Source organism: Hakea prostrata, chromosome 3, assembly GCF_041222555.1.
Source record: "Hakea prostrata isolate BN-2017 chromosome 3, UWA_Hpros_2, whole genome shotgun sequence".
Taxonomy (NCBI): Eukaryota; Viridiplantae; Streptophyta; class Magnoliopsida; order Proteales; family Proteaceae; genus Hakea; species Hakea prostrata.
Window position 1 is genome coordinate 4,581,607 of NC_142602.1, and position 19,838 is coordinate 4,601,444.

Genomic DNA, 19,838 nt, shown 5'->3' on the forward strand with positions numbered 1-19,838 from the left:
AATTGAGAACAACTCACAATTGTGGCAGATCATTAAGGGATGAACAGTCTATGAATAAGGGTGTCAATACGGTACCGAAACCGTTTAACCATACCGTATCATACCGTTTAAAACCGCACCATACCATACCGATTCAAATTCAGTACGGTATGTACCGAAACCGTTTTTTGAAATTTGGTACGGTACAATTATGGTTTCAGATGGTATACCGTTGGTACATACCGTATATCGCACCGAATTACCGAATACCGAACCGTACCGAATACCGTTTTTAAGGTTAGTTTTGTAATTTTAGTTTAACCTTTAAACCCTAATAAGTGAATAACAAATGTGCTAAAGGACTGTAGTTGTAATAGATGGTTCTTCCATTTCTGTAAATCTTAACAAATTAGTCTCTAAACAACTTGTGCTAATTTGGGGTTGTATTTTTATTATTTGTTTTCCCACCAAACAGGTTGCCTATTTGCCTAATAACCATTAACCTCCTACCAAAAAGAGCCAATAAAGCATAGCGTTCATTTGTATTTGCAATTTTCCAAGCATTTTAACTATGAAATTTACATGGGTGTTTCGTTATATTGGAAGCCTAAAAAATGTTGTCTTGTATAGGAGATAACAGACAAACATGTAGGCAAGTTTGAATTCTAGAATAGCTAGTGTTGTCTCTATTTTTTTGTCTCATCCATGTCCTTCAAGCTATCTTAAGGGTATGTTTCCCCTGGCTGTTATTTGGCTTAATCAATCTCTTTTCTTTCTCATCTATTGGAGTGCCCTTCTAAATTAAGATTCATTAGTAAAGTGATATGATTTTATACCAAATTCATACCGTACCATATACCGAACCGTTCCGTTTTTGTTGTACTCATTTCATACCGAAACCGTATCGAACCGTTTTTAAAATATAGTTTTCATACCGTATCAAATTTATATGGTATGGTACGATTATGGTTTGACGGTTTGAAATGCAGTATGGTACGGTACGGTACCGAATTACCGATACTGGACCGTATTGACACCCTTACTATGAACATAGTGATCATGACCCGTTTGACATCCTTCTTGAAAAGAATAACAATTACTATAAACTTTTATCTCTTTTGGGTAAACAAAATAATACCAAAATCATATCTAACCACAAATACGCAAAAAATAGAGGCCTTAATGGCCAGTTTGGTTACTTGAGTCTGGAGATTTCAAATCTATGGAGTCATGGTTCATAAAATTAACTATTTGGTTATGATGAAACTTTGGAATGAAATTTGTAAATTCACCCTGAAAAAACATTTATGGAATAATGGTTCAAATGTTTAATATTTTAACCACATACCTATAAATCTACAGATTCACGTTTTTAGTGTAAAAAATGTGAATATCTAGATTTCATGAATCAAAATATTCACACAATCAAACAGGTATAAATCTCCCATTCGTGAATCAAGAGATTTCAAATCTCTGGATTTATGTAACCAAATAGGCCCTAAAACAATAGCACCCCACTTTAAGTTTAAGAAAGCATAGAAACCCCACAATTGAACTTTTATTAGATATATTTGTCCATTTATCATTGAAAACCTTTCGGACACTATTTATTATGAGGATGTTTTCTAAAATAAATAGTAATTCAATTATTTTCAAAAATAAATTTAACAAATATATACAATAAAAATTTTAATTTTTAAGTTTATGTGTTTTTTAAACATAAAGTGAGGTATCAGTGCTTTAAGACCTCTATTTTGGAGTGCTAATGCAATTTACTCTTAAGTTTTTTCAAATGCATGCATCTACTCTTACCAGTAGAATGGATTCCCTTCAAAGTCTCTCTCCATAATATTTTCCTATCAATCACTGAATTCTTTACAATGCCAATGAGATCATATATTCTGTCATCAGCAAAGATCTGGCGTTTCAGCTAAGGCAAGTGTTAAAAAAAAGCTAAGGCAAGTGTAAGCTATCTGTGAAGAATGAAAATTGCAAAACTCGTTCTATCTTTTTAAGGAGTTTAAAACAGTAATACATAGGCACATAGCAACAACTTGTTGGAGTAAAAGTTGAAAATGGGTGTTAGAATTACTTCTGGTAATTACAAAGCAAAAAAAAAAAAAATCATTAAAGATGAATTAGTTTTCCAGAGTCTTAAGAGAAAATAATATTTTTCTAGATTAGGTTTTCATTTTATAAAATCGTTTCGGTTTTGACATCGGCAGAACATATTTTCTTCTTGTAGATTAAAAAAAAATTCTGGAACATCGACTAAAAATTCAGTACATCCAGCGATCGAGGAGGGTATTAACGTTTTTATCCGAATTGTCGTAAACGATTTCCGCTTAATCATCTATGAGAATGATCGCATTCTTGTGAAACACATCGCGAGGTCTGCGAGTAGCAGGTGTTTCTGCAAATTCATGACATCATTTCTTATAGAAATTTATCGTCAACTCTAATTAGAGCTTCATTGTCATCCTTGTGAATTATTGCTCATCGATTTTGTTGCAATTTCCTACATAGTTCCATATTGTAACGGCTAAATTTTCTGACGAAATTCATGCGTTCAGCGATCAGAAGGAACTTTGTTCCCTAGGTTTTCTCGAACATTGGTAGTATGGTTTTCGTGATTTAGTTTATCTAATTTTGCAGGTGAAATCTCATAATATATTGGGCTTTACTGTTTCAGAACGTGGTCACAGTTGAGTTGTGAATTTTGTGGGAGGAATCACAAGTTGATGATAATTGATAATTCTGATCCTGTTCATACGATATTGAAACGGAGATTGCTAGGTCTTTAGATATTGGGTAATAGGGTAGTAAGAATTTGATTTTTGGGTCGGAATTATGCACCGGACTGTGGCTTCGGCCACTCCCCGGGGTGGAATACCGACGGAGAGCGGAGAATATGTAGTACGTCTTGATCAAGTTCCGCGTTGGAGCGATACTGAAGAGAGGACTGCTTTGGGGTATGAAAACGAGGATCCTTCCTTTCCTAATTGGTATTTTTCAGATCCTCTAACGCCTTCTTCTGGAGTAGTAAGTCGTTCTAGTTCCAATGGGACTGTCTCAAGGTTTCCTGTGAACCATGAAATAAACTCCAAGATATATCTTTGGCGGGGAGATCCTTGGATTCTTGAGGTACATGCAGCCGTTAATTCCACAAATGAGGTGAGCCGTTTTATGTGCTTTCTTTCTTCTTATTGATGACTGTTTGGCATAACCTAATTGTTTTGTTGAAGAAATTGTTAGTTAATTCAAAACTTTGGATATGGGGACCTTGAATTTCTAAATTTTATTAGTCTTTTGTTTTAAACACCTGGCTTAGATGTTTAGCATGATTATAATTACAATGAACCCGTTTGGAGACTCATGGTGTGTCTGGGTTGCAGAGTTTGGATGAAGAACATAGCAGCCCTGGTTTGCATGCCGCAGCTGGACCGCGTCTTGCAGAAGAATGTGCAACACTGGTAATGTAGATTTAGTCGATTTTCTCTCTCTTTTTCTGACTATAAACTTATTAAAAAATAAGAGGTTGAAGCCGCAGCTTATGCCAAAAATGTTTCGTTATATTCAAGTATCTAAATAGGTCATGGGGACCTTGAAAACCCTGAAAATTGAACCCTTTTTTATTTTTATTTTCAAGTTTGGATATAGTGCAAGGTGATGAATCCAACAAGACAAGTGGAGAACCAGAAGTTCTTGGACCAAAATGGTGAATAAAAACTTAAAAAACTAAAAAATGAAATGAGTGGTCTGCATATTGTAGAGTGAATGAATATCAGCGGCCGCCTTGTAGTTTCACATTGACAATGTTATTGAAGTTCTGTTAAGGTGATACGGTAACAATTCTAGCTTATCGTCTTATTCTTGTTTTGGTATCTTGTAAGGCTGTAAATCATTTAGGTCAGGAAATTGGGGTACCACCATGTCTTTGGTGAACTTTGTGGATTTAAGTCCTGCTTTATCTAGAGGTTGGCATGAGCTTGTCGTTTATTCCAGTTGCCAACTTGAGTAGTTAGCATTTTCCGTTACCAGTTACAAAATCGTTGCATTTTTGTATTAAATTGCCAGCTGGTGTGCTATTCTTTCTACTGCAGCCAAAGACGCTAAATACTGAATCATATAATAACATGGAACCATTGAACCTCCAGTTAGGTGTGATGGTGCACAACATGTTGCTCCTGAAACGTGTTTCTTAGTCCCTTTACTTATTCCGGTAGAGTTAGATGTAATAGTTACAATAGGACAAGCTGAAGTATACCATATCCATTAGATTAGTATGGCAAGTAAAATAGCAATTAAAACAAATCAAGAAGCTGAAACTGGTTATAGGAATGACACAGTCACTGATATCTAGCATGGCTTTCCTATTATCCTATTTTCTATTCTTTGTCAAGGTTTGGCAATTATTCTGTGTCTTTGTTGCTTCACAGGGTGGATGCCGGACGGGGATGGCAAAAATTACGAATGCATATGATCTTCCTGCTCGGTAGGTGTAAAGCTAGTTGATTTTTTATATTTATATGTGTCAATTAGTTAAATTGTTATTTCATTTTATGGTTGGAGTAAAGAATTATTTGAACTAAATAACTTCTCGTTATTTATAGCCTATTCTCAGACTGTTTACTTAAAATGCATTGGCGTTGTGTTCTTAAATATATGAGAACTAAAAATTTAAAAAAGTGTGAATGGGCAAGTTTTTTTCTCCTTTCCTCTAAACTACAATTCCATAAAGCCAGTCAATGTTAACACTTAGATACTGAAGCGTTATCACACCGTCATATCTTGTATGTCTTGTTTTCACCTAATTATAGGTTGCATAACCTGTATATGTTAGCTGGCCTTTGCCTTTTCCATTTGACATCCATGAAATCTGCATGGCAGATCCAGCATTTGAGTTTTCGTGCTGCTCAGGATTTTTTTCTTTTGGGGGGGGGGGGGGGGGGTGCTATTTCCTGTATGATTCTTCTCGAAGAAATTATTTTATTTTATTTTTAGATTTTGCAATGCTTGTTGTTCTCTGTACTAGTTGAAATGGTTTGACAATATCACCTAGGTTTAATTAAAAATATAAAAAACTTATCATTTGTAGGAAGGTAATTCATACCGTTGGTCCAAAGTATGCTGTCAAATATCATACTGCTGCAGAGAATGCTCTCAGTCATTGCTACCGGTCGTGCCTTGAGCTTCTTATTGAGAATGGACTTGAGAGGTTATCAGCCTTGCCCCTTTCTTATGTTCATTATTTCTCTTGTGAAGATATGTGCAACTTATTTTATCTGGACTTCTCTAAGTGCAGCATTGCTATGGGTTGCATATATACGGAGGCTAAACATTATCCTCGTGAGCCAGCGGCACATGTGGCAATAAGTAAACCATTCCCTAATGTCTTGCTATCTTATTTATGGTATATTTTTTATGCTTCTTTGTGTCTGCAAAATACTTCTTGAAATGATCTAGATTTATGTAGGCAGAAACATTAGAAACATACTTGCATGTGGTGTGTGGGATGTACATACATGTGCCTGGTAGGGAGCATCAAACAATGAAAAGAAGCATGGTTAAAAAGGGGTTAGGGAAGAAAGGAAAAGAAATCAAGACCGTCAGGGTGGGTACCATTCTAGACATTTATTGATGCACTCACACACCCAGCCAACCCTAATCTAACATAAGAATCAATGTATCAAGAGTTCAAGACCATAACACAGGCCCATGTAGGATATTCTCATAACAAGCCGAGGCTGAGATACTTTTGCTGGTTGTATGCTCTAATAACCTGTAACTGTGGAAAATAAGGGGAATATGGTAGGAAATAAGGGAAGAAGATTGGGGGAGAGTGGTGAACACCAGATTTGCATGTGTGTTTTCGGGGAGAAGGGTGTAGAAGGCCAGATTTTGTGTGTGTGTGTGTGTATGTATGTATATCTACTCATGTCGTAACTCGTAATATGTATTCAATTCAACCCATGAGCAAGTGAGCCTCTTAACTTGTTGAATTAACGAAACCCAAGCTCAATCTAATGGAACTCTACTGCTGCTCAAGACAAAACTAATAGCTGAGGGATGGACCCCACAAGGCCCCCATGCTAGCTAGGATTTGTTACTTTTCTAAGGTTACCAATTACAGTGATTCCAATGTGTCCCTCCAATAATGAACTTGCATAGATGCTATGACAAAGTACTAAAGACAGATGTATGAGTTATTCTATGTTTTTAGCCTATGTTATTAGTTTATTACTACAATTAAATCAGACATATAACACCAGGAGAGGAAAACCCAGTGGGTTGACATCCAGAGAGAAAGATAACCGATGCCTGGCTCCCCCTCGCAACTCTTATTTATAGTTATAAGCATAGGAGATGAACTTTCATGTCCCTATACAAATAGAAGTAGAAAGTAGAAATCTAACTTGAAAGACCAAAGTAAATGCAAATAGAAATGAAAACCTAAGTCTAAAGACTAAATACAACTCAACTAGGAAGCAAGTAAAGAGAGAAAAATATAAAAATAAAATATAAAAATAGAAAGAGGCAAGGCCATAAGAGAGAGAAAGGGAGACATTGATTGATCCGAGAGAATTCTATGATAGAAAGGAATCCTTCTATCATGGTTACATATCAATTTGATGTAAACCAGATTCAGGGCTGAATTAGGGCCTACAGTAGCTTCCTCAAACCCTACTGCTTTCTAGTACCAGACTACCAGCAGGGGTATTTTGGTAGTTTTTACTTTTTTGTTGAGTCCAAATTAGGGTTTAGTTGGGTCCATTATTTTTGTGGAACCCTAGATTGCTTTTGTTTTTGAGTTTGAGTCCATTTTGTTAAGTTATTAAAGAGTCTTGTCAGGTTTGGATTTCTAAGTTGTGAAGGAGTCCTCTAGGATTTGTCCTACTTCTTGCAAGGATCCTGTATTGACTTAGAACTCAATTTGGACTCTTCTAGAGTGGGATACGAAGGTTTCTTGTATGAGAATGAGTCTTTAGTCAAGCGGGACTTTCAGTTTAAGTTGTTTGTAAATTAGAAGTTTGATTTATTTCCTAAAGTTGAGTCCTAGTGTGAGTTCCTTCATGTAGGCTATAAACAAACCTCTCTAGGTTGTAACAAATCAGTTTTGAATTAATGAAATTTCTGAGAATTGAGAGCCAGGAAGGATTGATGGGTTGGTGTTGGAAACCCTGTGGCAGCCCTTTTGTGGGTATTTTCTTCATTTGTTCATCGTTCAAAGCAGCAGGAGCAGTAGTTCTCTCGTCCTCTTTGAAGATGCAGCAAGTAAATAGTATTCCCCTGCACCAAACCCAAGCCCTGAGACCTCTCCACCCCCCTCTTCTCTTCTCTCTTACCTGCTGCAATTATCTGGAAACTTCTAAACCCCTAAAAACCTAAAAACCTGCTGTCCCTCTCTTCTAAAGCCTAATCCACACTAGGATTAGCCCCCAGATCATCCCTAGAGCCTTTGGTTGTAACCAGCAACCCTCCCCCATCCTTGGAAACCCCAAAAATCTCCCCCCTACCTAGTGCAACCCTAAACCTAAATCTGGAAAACTGAATTGCAGGGAAAATATCGAAATCAGAATTGAATTGAAGTCTTCCCCTATAGTAAACAACTAGCAGCACCTATTCTTCAGTTACCTATTAAACCCAGCTTGACCTAGACCTAAAACCCTAGCTGCAAGCCTTGAAGCCTAATTCTCCCTTAGCTGTCAGCTTTCAGAACCCTGGAAACTCAGCTATTCATCAAATAACGGTAAAATTAGTCCTTACCTCCTTGGTTCACAACTACAATAAAACACTGATATGAAGTACAATCAAAGGTCCAAAGTAGAATAACAAAGCAGGCTTGGTGTGAGCATGTGTGTCTGATGGAGAGAATCATCATACTGTGGCTGCAAAATCATGACTTTAACAACCAAAAGTTACACTCAATGTTCGAAAAGTGGGTTTTAAGTCGGGTGTCGGTGGCCAGCGAAACCACCGAAATCCCGAAATATCGGCGAAATGTCGCCGATATTTAAAAGGGTTAAAAGTTAAAATGGGTTCGTTCTTCATTCAGTTCATTGTTTGCTGGACAGCAGAGCTGGAGATGATTTTTGCAGCGAGAGAGAGAGAGATCACTGGAGATGAGCTGCAGAGTTTTGCAGTGAGAGAGAGAGATCGTTGGAGATGAGTTGCAGATTTTTTCAGCGAGAGAGAGAAAGAGATCGCTGGAGATTTCTGCAGATTTTTGCAGCGAGAGAGAAATCGCTGGAGATGACCTGCAGATTTTTGCAGATAGAGAGATATTCGCTGGAAACAGAGATTTTTGCAAAAAGAGATATTCCCTGGTGATGATTTTGCAGGGATAGAGATTTTTGGGGCATAGGTTTGCTGGTGCTGCCGGATTGCTTTTCCCGGAGGAGGATAAGCAGATCGATGGCGTTGCCAATAAGAACGCACCACTTCTGTGAGAGAGAGAGAGAATGAAAGAGAAGCCAGAAAATTTGCATCTCCCCGTTATTCCTTCTATCACTCTCTCTCACCTTGGAGATATGAAATTTGCATCTCCCACCACTTTTCCTCAAAATGTCCAGCGGCAATCCTCCGTCCTCCATCGGCAAAGGTGGTGGTGGTGGAAGCTCCGATTACATATTTTCGAGAGCAGATAGGTACCTGCCGATTGAAACCACAATATATCGACACGGTCGATATATCGCCGAGAAGTCGGCGATATATTGCCGACAAAAAGTAAAGTCGGTGTCGCCGGGGGTGTCGTGTCGCCCCCCAGCAACACCTCGAAATATCGCCCCATCGCCGACACGAGGTACCATGGTTACACTACAAGTATACAACCAAAGGACCAAAAAAGAATATCAAAGCACATTAATGTGAGTCTCAAAATCAACCTTCCAATAAAAAAAAATGAAATAAAATTCTATTCCCTTTCTATTTGGGAGGGAGGTTAAACTTCTTAACATAAAAAATGAACAAGAATCTCTTTTGACTTTAACTTCGTGACAAATAGTAACAATAAGTTACTGAAATAAACTCTTCCAATATTGAGCTCCCAGCTCTCCCTCTCTATTTTCAAAAGTATATAGAAATGGTAGGCACGGACCAGGCTTGACCTTATAAGCTTAAACAGAAAGACTGTTAAATTAAAAAATTACAGAAAGAGCACTGGTAATCAACCCCCCCCCCTCAAAAAAAAAAAAAAAAAAAAGAAAAAAAAAAAAGAAGAAGAAGAAGAAGAAAGAAAAAAGAAAAACACTTCTTCTGTTAGTAGCCACCTAGAGGCATCTACTGGACTTGGATTCCCCCAATAATGCTTAGGCTTTGACTTCCAACGCCTGTCATATTTCATTTGGCCAATCCAGTACCTACTGCATCAGGATCACCATTGGTGGAGATCCAAAAACGTCTCCAACCTATGAGCCTTTGCTTGGCAAAACATGTGCTATGTTCTCCTCACCCATTTCCATGGAATTATTGCTTCTTTGGTCTAAGTTTCAAATTAATCTGATTCCTCTTTTCTCATTTTATCTGAAATCAGGGACTATAAGACGGTTTCTGGAGAAGCAGACCGATAAAATTACAGCCGTTGTTTTCTGTAATTCTACATCATCAGATACTGAAATTTATAAAAGGTATTTCAGTTCCATTGCTTATGCTATTCCTCAAAGGTCCATTTATTTGAATAATCTAAGTGCGTCACACTGAGAAGTAAAGGTGAAAGTTTGCGGATCTACCTTTTTGAGTTATATGGCATGTTGGATTGGATCTATAAAGTGGTGGCAAAAGCTAGTATGATACCCAATATTTCCATTCAGGTCAGATTGGGAATGGCAGATTTCGTGTTGTGTTTGGGGTAAAATGCTGCGATCTATGTCAACCCAAAATGACCTGAAAGTACATTTAGTTCCTTTTTCGTTTGGAATAAGACTTCCAATTTGGGATGTGTTCATATTGGACAAGTTAACTGTGTTCAATTTTGTTGCTTTCATGTCAGGATTGGGTGAACATGATTAATTTCTAAGTTGCCTTTGGCATAGGTTTTGACCCAAACATGAATTGGAGCCGACATGACCTGGCTCCACCCAAACAGTGATCTTTTGACACCCTAGATGCAGGTTTGATGCACACGTAGAACCCATCTGCTCCCATGCCAAGTTCAGCCATAATGGAACCAGCTGTGTAGTTTCGGAAGTCTAGGACTACCAAGAGAGATGACTGCGGAGAGGGTGAGTATCAATATTAGGGTTGCATGCCAATGCATATAAGTTTGGGGTACATGGTTGAATTTGGTTCTGAGACTTAACATGTGCCATTATGACCTTGTCCTATCTATATCCAATAGTTCGTATTTTCACTCTTCCTATTAGATGGCAGAACCAGGTGGATTGTGTGAGGGTCATTATACCACTGAATGATATTTTTACTAGCACTTTATTTTCGGTCTTCTTCTTAAAGACCTTGTTCTATTGCTTTCGTTTCTTTAATATAATTATTTATTCATCCAAAAAATTAAAAAAAAAAACCGTGGACTTGCAGTTCATACTATGAATTCTAGTTGTATGTTTTTTTTGGTTACTAATTGGTTTTACCTTCTCACCCAAAAAAAAATCGTTTTACCTTGCAGACTACTACCGCTATACTTCCCTCGGGATAAATATGAGGAAGAAGTTGCAGCGTCAAAGCTTCCTGTCGATGTTTTGGATGAGAATGGTGAGACAGTATTAGATGAAAGGAAGATCAGAATAAAACCTTTGCCTGCTGTAACTAGTTCAGCTCCTAAATCTCCTGTGGACATAGCAGATCTTCCTGTCAGTGATGTCGGACTGATAGTGAGACGGTTAGTGGATTTTACGTACTCCATTATCATCTTTTAGTGCGCTAGTTGGTGAGGAATTATGCCCATGCTTATTGAAATGGATGTTTTTATAATGTCAAACTAGATCCTTGTATCATATGATGCTTTTTAGCCTTATATATTGCATAGTCAAGGCAATACCAATTTCTATATCAAAGGATACAGTAATTTATTGCAGGACTTGATCAGATCTTGAGCTGATTTTGCATTGTTTCGCATTGGTGGTTTTATTTGCTTCTAGAAGCTTTTATTTTGTCAGTGATTGATTCTGAAACTTACTTACCATTTCATATTTGTTAGTTTTGAATAACTTTAGTGTCTCTTGTCTGACAAGTTCCATTGAAGAGAAGGGCAGTTTCCCATGTGCCAAGATACTGAGCAAAGAGATAATTAATTAATTATTCTTTAGACACACAAAAAATGTTACAAATAAATAGATCATTCGTCATGCTACTGAATATATCTATCATCACCATCCAAAAAAGGAAGACATTGATTTTCCTTCTGCACCTCCAAAGCTCAGGTTTTTCTTGGCACTTCCTCTGTGTGTGTGTTTTTTAAATGAATGTTAGATCTCATTAAATATGTAAGTTTGATTTAGCAAATTTGCGTGTCAATAAAGTAGTAATATTTGGTACTGCATTTTTATGCAAATAGGCATGTATTTCCTAGGTATGAGGATCACTGACAGGGATAACCTTTTACCAAGTGAATGAAATTTGCTTTTTCTGTTGAGGCAATAGCCTAGGATCTGTTTTAAAGGAATGATCTTTTCTGGTTCCTCTATCATTGCTTTTAGCGAATTTGTGTGTCAATAAAGTAGTAATATTTGGTACTGCATTTTTTAATGCAAATAGGCATGTATTTCTTAGGTATGAGGATCATGGTAGGGACAGGGATAATCTTTTACCAAGTGAACGAAATTTGGTGTTTCTGTTGAGTCAAGAACCTAGGACCTGTTTGAGGAATGATCTTTTGTGGTTCCTCTATCATTGCTTCATTTGACAACCATTTGGTTGTAGAGGTATGAGATATCTATTAGCTTATAGCAATGATTTGGCCATTTTAAGGCTACTTGTTAAAGAATACGGGGATTTGTTATGGAAATGTAATGAAGACAAAAGTTGTAGCCATATTTATAGCGCTAAACAGAGGGTTTATGACTGCTAGGTAAAGATGTAGCGTCGACATATTGCTGTAATTTTTTATATATTGGTTTGTTTTAAATAGTAGAAGGTGTTTTTGGCAGAATTTTAATATTATCCGAGGGTTTTAACTGGTTGGTTAAATAGAGGTTCATGTGGGGCTCTAGAGGATTCTTTTGATGGTTGTCTATGACTTTTTATCTGGACAATTATGTTATGCTATATGGGATAATGGTCCTTCAGATGAGTTCCCAGGGTACTGGTAAAATGAACCTTTGTGGTCATTGTAATTTTTTTTGTTTTTGTCTTTGTGAGGGTGGCTAATCATATCAGGTTTACTAAGCAGGTCATTCAGACCTTGAGTGCAAAATGACACATAATGAATAACTTTTCTTTCTGATGCAAACTAGCCCTCCGGCACATTTGTTAAGGTTATATTGGCCAATTTCTTTCTCCCCATTTGTTGTTTTTTCTTGTTTTGGATATTTTGACCCTTTCCATCACATGAATATTGTTGGTTGTCGACTCACATGGCTTCTCTCCTCCACCTCCCTTTCTATGTGGTTTAGCTTGTTTTTTTTTTTTTTTGGATGAATAAATAATTTTATTAAAAGAGAGAAGAAGTACAAAGTCTTTAAGCAGAAGGCCGGAGAGAAGAACTAAGACCCCAGGAGACAACAATGAGCCTGTTCCTTGGGGTATCATCGACAGGGGGAAGGGATAGCTATCAATCTGGAGGAAACGTTAAAGTAGATGGCATTCCAAATCTGATCAACAGAGCGAGATTTGGAAGTCCATCTCTGGAGATTGCGCTCCCACCAAAGGTGATGGACTAAGGCACAAAACACTAATTTACCAATCCGATCGCAAATGGAAGAACCCACCAAAGGTTTAGCTTGTTGTGGAGTCAAAGTTGTATGTTGCTTGCTCTATAGATCATTTATTTTTATTATGCATGCTGGCCCATTTGTTCTACTGTAGTGGGAATCCATATATGATTTTTTAGTCACTTTTCCTTTTCCGTCTACTTCTCACTGGAAAATTATAATGTTGACAGGAATTCATCCTATTTGGATTCCTACCTCGATCCTGCATTTCTGTCCTTAATCAAAGATCCTGATCAGAGGCGCAAGGAACAGCAGGAGAAAATTTCTCAAGCACAGAGCAATTTTAATTGTGCTAAATTGTTTGGGTTTGGTGATCTTGGTGGCCCTCCTTTATCTGCTTCTGAAGAATACTCACTTCATTCTAGATATATTGCTAAAGCAAATTCTCTTGATGTTTCTGAAATTGAAGAAATGAAGATCGTGTAAGTATCCGTGTTACTTTTTTCTCTTCAATTGCAAATTTACATATTTGTGTTGATTTCATATGTCAATGATGTTACATTAATCTGCGTTCGTTTTTGGAAGTTCCCTATGATGTAATCATTAATGTCATTGGCTATAAAAACCATCATTTTTTAGTGCAATATCTTTCTACTAACATGTTTAATTTTCTTCTTTTTAAATAATATAAATCCAGGTTTAAATGGTCTCTACTGTGATTTTGATGGTCTGGTATTTACATAGCTTTTCATTTTTTGCTGTATCAGATATCGTGGTGGTGTAGACAGTGAGGGGCGTCCAGTAATGGTTGTTGTAGGGGCACATTTTCTGCTTCGCTGTCTTGATCTAGAGCACTTTGTGCTTTACATAGTAAAGGTATCAAATTATGTTTTGCTTCATTGCAGGATAGTTGGCTCATGAAGTCTCCTGTCCCAGTTGAGAGCGTGTAATCCCATACATTACGTAATTCTTTTTTGTTTCTTTCCATCTTGATTAAATGTTTCCCAAATGCATGCATCTATTCTTAATTCTTCAAATTTTTACTTTTTGGTTCAAGTTCTATTGCTTTGCTAATTTTCTGTTGGTCTCTTTGGACTTAAAACTGTCTTATTTGACCATAAAAATTTCCAGGAGTTTGAGCCCATAATACAGAAGCCTTACAGTATTGTTTACTTACACTCTGCAGCATCCTTACAGATGTAAGTATAGTATGATTGTCTTGCAATAGTATTTAATAACATGAGGTTATTGACTTCATAAATTATGTAACATAAAATTTCATGCATAAGAAATTTGGATATATGTTTCAGTGCTTTTATTTGGTCCGCATTTAGTTGTGCTGTCTTTGTTTGGCTTAGCCCCTTGTTCCCTTTGTATTCCTTCTCCCCCCCCCCCCCCCCTTTTTCCTTATTCATTCAATTTTTTTTTCATGCATAGATCTATTATATTTGCTGGCAGATCTCTTCTGGAGACCTGTATGTAACAAAAGCTTGTGGGCCTGTACTTCCAAAATGAACATCTAGGAAAGATCTCCATAATCTGGACCTGGTTCTGACACATGGCAGGTCATATCAGGCTGAAGTTTTTTGGACAGGTAGACCCAGGATCCTTGCTCAAAGCAAGGAAAATTAAGGAAACGAAAAATATGGGGCTGCCAAGAGGGCTATCAGGTCTACAGTTTTTATTTTTATTTTTTTTTTTTATTATTTTTTATTGGGGGGGGGGGGGGGTGGGTGCATCGACTTACATGAGAGGGTATATCATTGGATGGGAGTGAAATGTCTCGTGCGATAGTATTCCACAGTTTGAAATGTTTCCCGTGTGAAATATGCCCAAGGGTTAAATTTGCCAAATTACTCTCCCATGTGGTGGAATTAGGTCTTCCTGTGAAGAGATCCTTTCCTAGACAGCCGTATGTGAACTTTTTTGCAATGATTGACATTATTTTAAGAAAAATGGAGCTTCTTCTCCCTGTGTGATAGGATGGATTGCTAGTGCTCATTTTTTCCCTCTTATTCTATTGATAAATGATGTATTGAGTTTTCCGGGAGATTGTTTAATTTTGGAAGTTCCAATGTGTATCTCTAACACAAACGCCTCCTCCATACCCTGCTAAACATGGGAGTCTTGTGTGTTGGCTTTGTTTTCTTTTCTTCTCCTTTTTTTTTTGGTTGTTGTTGTTGTTGTGCCCCCAATTTGAGGAAACTTTTGAATATTTTTCTTGTTTCGCGGGAGATCTGCAGCTTGGTTCTAAATGTGTATGTGAAATTCTCCCTTGAAACTTCACATCATTTTTCTTTTAATTTCTGTGGGCTAAACAGTCAACCAGACCTGCGGTGGATGAAGAGATTGCAACAAATACTTGGTCAGAAGCACCGGCATAACCTTCATGTATGCAGCTTTATTATCCCCCCTTTCTAGGATTACTTTGTTCTCTGAATCTGATTTCTTGTCTCTTGTTGTAGGGAATATATGTCCTTCATCCAACTTTTGGGTTGAAGGCACTAGTCCTTGCTCTGCAATTGTTTGTAGATCCTGTGGTACTGTCTTAAAATTTTTCCGCTATCATTTGATTTGAGAATTACATAGATCCAGTGGGGGCCTGAAGCTAATTTGCATCTCATTAGGTCTGGAAGAAAGTAGTATATGTTGGCCGACTTTCACACCTATTCAGATATGTTCCGCGTGAACAGTTGACAATCCCTGATTTTGTGTTCCAGTTAAGTTTTTCTGTTCTTTCATTTCATATGATTGATTGGGCTTCTTACCTGTTGCTTTACATTTTAATTTCAAACTGAACTCACTTCCCCTTAATTTGTAATCGAATAGAATGGTAAAAAAGTTAGTGAATTGTTGTGGGTCATAACATGTGAGGATTTTGCAGGCATGATTTTGAAGTTCATGGAGGAAAGGATTTTATTGTGGACCCCAGAACAAAATATGTACATCAGCGACCATAGAGATGTCATTCACAGCATGAGCAGGCAACCAAGTGGTTCAAGTCCGGCAGGATTTGAGTTTCAGTTGTTTGCTTGTCATATTTTTTCCTTTTTGTAGGTTGAGTTTGGGCTTGTACCATTAGAGGTCCAGCAGCCCAGCCTTGTTACTCCCTTAAAATGATGAAAATATTTTAAATTTCGTGGAAGCAATCTACTCAAAATGGTGAGGAGTTAGTGACAAGTAGATTACAAACAGGGGAGATTACAAATCCTCAAGTAATTTACATATAATTGATTAGCAAGATAACAGACAAAGTGGTCTGTTCGACTGGATCTACAAGGTTCAAGACAGGTATTATGCTGTTTGTTTGCTTAGGGAAGCCAACTACAAAATGTTCCAAGTTGCAAAATGCAAACTTAGGTGGCTGCCTTTTTTAAGCAGTGCAGCCCAATGTAAGGAGGCTCACATTTTAACAACATTTTTTCAACTATTGTGATGCTGAAGTGCATATGAAAGGATATCGTGGTGGTAGGTCATTTCATTCATTAGCTTATCATTGTGTTGGCTATTTCAGTTTTTCATTTGTCTATCTTACACCATTATAATTTGGGATCACGTTCTTGGTGCTAACCCTCACATGTGTATTGGATCGCTTGATGTTGATGGATCATGGGTCTTGGTTTCTCTTAATTTTCTGAACTTCCAACTTTCTCTGTTCGGGTGGGGACTATTATGGGACCCAGGGCTTTCCTGTCATGCTCTTCACATTTGCGCCGTTTACTTTAGCTGGCATCTTTCAATCTAAAGAATGGAAGCTTTCTGGTCTGATTGCATGGGTTTTGGGACTTTATAGTGTGCTAGGTCACAAAGAATTCAGGTACATTTATATGAGCTTCAATCAAGTGATGTTCATCTATGTTGCAAATATATCCTTTAACCTAACACCCCCTCCCCCAATCCTTCTCCCTCTTCTTTGTTTCTTTCTTTTGAGAAATGATGTATCCATATACTTGGAAGTTCTATGCGAGTATATCCTTCAATCAAGGGTATAGTTCTTTAAGTTTTATTTCATGGTTTCTTCTGATTAAATCTGAATTGCGGGTTTGTCCTTCCTATGCTTCCGCTTGCTTTCATGTTTTCTGGATATTCATTAGCAGCAATGGAAGATCCCCATTCTTCGGATGGTAAAAAGAAAAGACCATTGAATTTCCATGTTAAATGCCCTTCAAGAATACAGATGGCTGTCATTTTTCTTCTTGCAACTAATCTGCCGATGGCATTATACATGAGTTTGGTTCATCAGGTGGGTATCTGGTTTGGTTGTTGGTTTGGCTGTCATTCTCAATGTGACTTAAAGCACTTCCATCTTCTATCTTCTTTTTGCCCTGGAAAGAAGATGAGGTACAAGCCCATGAGATTAAGCAATATAATTGCTCAGCTCAACTATGAAGCCAACTTCTGATTTTCTTGTACATTTCTTTTAGTTGATTCTTACTTTACTAATGTGCCAGACAGATAGGATGTGAAGATGTTATGAACTTTTTATCTAAAGAGGCTCTTGATGGGAGAGTGAAGAGAGTCCTTTTCTTAGTGCCCTGTCATGCCACGCCTTACTATAGAGCATATCATATTAGTATGTAAAAAGAGCTTAATTGTAAGTTGGTAGTAGGTGGAATCATTTACATACATCTGATCCCATTAAATAGGGATAAAGCTGACTTTATTGTTAAATTTTTCACCTAGAGGGGATAGAGTATCTTTTAACCTATGCGGATGTGGTTTCAGCCTGGCATTTAAAGTGTGGAAGTCCCCACGGGAATGAAGTTTGACAAGTTTTCTTACTCACCATGCATTGTGAACTCAGCCTACAACAGATTTGTTTGCCCCAGATTGTGATGGTTTTAGCTAACTAAAGGGAGAGCATGGAGTTAGTAATATGGCATTCTGAAAATCCCCATGCAAAGGAAGCATCTTGACACTTGAAGTAACATTCCTGGAAGGGGATATGACCTGTAGAATATTGATTCATCATCTTTATCAACCCACGGTGCCTGGATGTGTTGCGGATTCTAGAATTTCTGAATTGGTACCGACAGTTGGAGGGTCTGGTCGCCGGAAAGTTGAGGCGTTGAGCTCCATCGAGGTACCATTTTGAAGAAGACACATTGCAGGCTCTGGTAAGACGATAGGTAATTCTGGATTTTGATTTTGCTTAATGGAAGCAAAAGAGTGATCTTTCGAAGACTTGATCGGGGCCTGATGTTTTCCTTGTCGCCATTATCTTGTACACTAAGCTTGATTTCTTCGTCGTCTTCAACAAGGTTTTCCATAGGCTCCAACACAATGTAGGGCTCCAGCTTGGGCTGATTGCTTTGATTGATTCTGTCATCTTGTTCTTTCTGGAGAGGTGGAGTTTGAGGTACCCAATTGACAGAATGGGGAAGGAAGGAAATCAAGATCCCATTTGAGACTTTTTGCTGAAGAAATCGACCTGCTTTCAAGGAAGTGATGGATTGAATCCGATTTCAAAAATTTCAGGCATCTTCCCTTCATGGCCTTCATTTCTTTTTGAAGTTCTGGAAGAAACACCTAATTTCAGTTTCTTCCTCTCACCTCTAACAAGGTCGAATCTTGAAAGATAGATTCACAAAGAATGAAAAAGAATTCTGCTGATGAGTTTACTGAGGTTCTATACGAAGTTCTACTTTATGTCAATATCTCAATTTTTTCTTCTAATTATTTTTATTTGTTTAAAAAGAAAAAGTATAAGTAGACTTAAAAATTATTTAAGTCAAATCATGTCTCATTAAAAATCTATATTATGCAGCCTCATTAAAAATTTATATTATGCTTTAATCTAATTACATTAAGAGCAAAACGTCGACGTGCAAATTGCATATATAGTCTTAAAAATATGGGAACATGTATGCCCCAAGCCATCTAGGGTTTATTTGGCAATGAATCTTGGTGTTTTTCGCCCAAATGTGCGAGAATCAGTTTCTAGTGTGCTTGTGCCCATTTTCTCATTTGACCCAATTGAAATCCTATTTGGTAAAACCAAAATGGGCAGGTGCCAATGGCAAAATGGGCACAGAATCTTGTTTGGCAAGTGTAAAAAGTAGACACGTGCCCAAATGAGCAAATATAAGTATTTAAACTTAATTCAAACATTGTTCATAGTACAACAAATGTTATAAAAAAATGTTAACAATATAAGTACAAATCCAAATAATATAGTGTCCTAAGTAATTGGAGGCAATCCCTATTTTGCTACCAAATCATTCATAGTTGTATTCTATAATCATTTCATTTGTCTTACTTCGTTTTGATTGTTACTACTGTTGGGGGGAGTTACATAATCTTCTGATGAATCTTCATTCGGTATTTAATGCGGGTCTCCAATGTTTTAAACAATTTATCAACAATTTGTTCGTCACGAATATAATTGTGTATTGCACAACAAGCAATCACAATTGTAATTTGAGTTTCTATTGAGAACCCACGACGCATTTTCGACAAAATTGAAAATCTGCTCTTTAGGCATCCAAAACATCGTTCTATGACGTTCCTAACTGAAGAATGTCTGTGGTTGAAAATTTCAACTGCAATCCTTGTTTGTCTTCTTCTCCCCTTAAAGTCTAGATGACATAAGGGTGTCATCTATCCTGGCATAGTTGGGTGTTCAGAGTTAACATGTAATACTTACCTAAGAAAACACAAAATAATATGCGTGAGTCATATTAGCTTTCATCCGATAAAGTGTTAAAACGAATAGCAGAAGTCCATTTTTTCTTGGGGTTTAAGGTTGGGTTAGTAATTGCTTCTCCAAATACTCGGCAATCATTTTCCGAATCCTTCCCAACCAGTATACACAAAAGTAAACTTCGTGTCAAATGAGTATACACACATGACATTTTGTGTGGTGATTCATTTTTTTCCACTGTATGATATTTGCCTGTCTTCCTTTTTCTACTTGCTTCCATTAAATGAGGAAAACAAAACCAATATCTTTTTTTGGTGAAGGATAGAAACCCGTATCAACTTGCAAAGACGAAGAACTCTTCGCAACTTATTTTATCCGACACACCATAAAGAGTT

General features: G+C 37.3%; 1 protein-coding gene across 1 annotated transcript; it reads left to right on the forward strand.

Annotated features, from left to right (window-relative positions):
* The first annotated feature begins 2,143 nt into the window (after positions 1-2,143).
* On the forward strand, positions 2,144-18,604 carry LOC149020190 (uncharacterized). The gene is made up of 15 exons (XM_089148292.1): positions 2,144-2,386; positions 2,635-3,153; positions 3,375-3,452; positions 4,419-4,474; positions 5,078-5,197; positions 5,285-5,355; positions 9,512-9,605; positions 10,598-10,810; positions 13,031-13,282; positions 13,568-13,676; positions 13,932-13,999; positions 15,122-15,191; positions 15,266-15,340; positions 15,428-15,519; positions 15,685-18,604. Exons 2-15 carry the CDS (start codon positions 2,830-2,832, stop codon positions 15,758-15,760), a joined length of 1,698 nt encoding a protein of 565 aa, XP_089004418.1. The 5' UTR covers positions 2,144-2,386; positions 2,635-2,829; the 3' UTR covers positions 15,761-18,604.
* The last annotated feature ends 1,234 nt before the right edge of the window (positions 18,605-19,838 follow it).

Coding starts and splice junctions, on each gene's coding strand:
- LOC149020190 (XM_089148292.1), top strand. CDS start 2,830: ATGCACCGGACTGTGGCTTCGGCCACTCCCCGGGGTGGAATACCGACG. Junction 5,356..9,511: donor AGCGGCACATGTGGCAATAA/GTAAACCATTCC, acceptor ATCTGAAATCAG/GGACTATAAGACGGTTTCTG. Junction 10,811..13,030: donor GTCGGACTGATAGTGAGACG/GTTAGTGGATTT, acceptor TAATGTTGACAG/GAATTCATCCTATTTGGATT.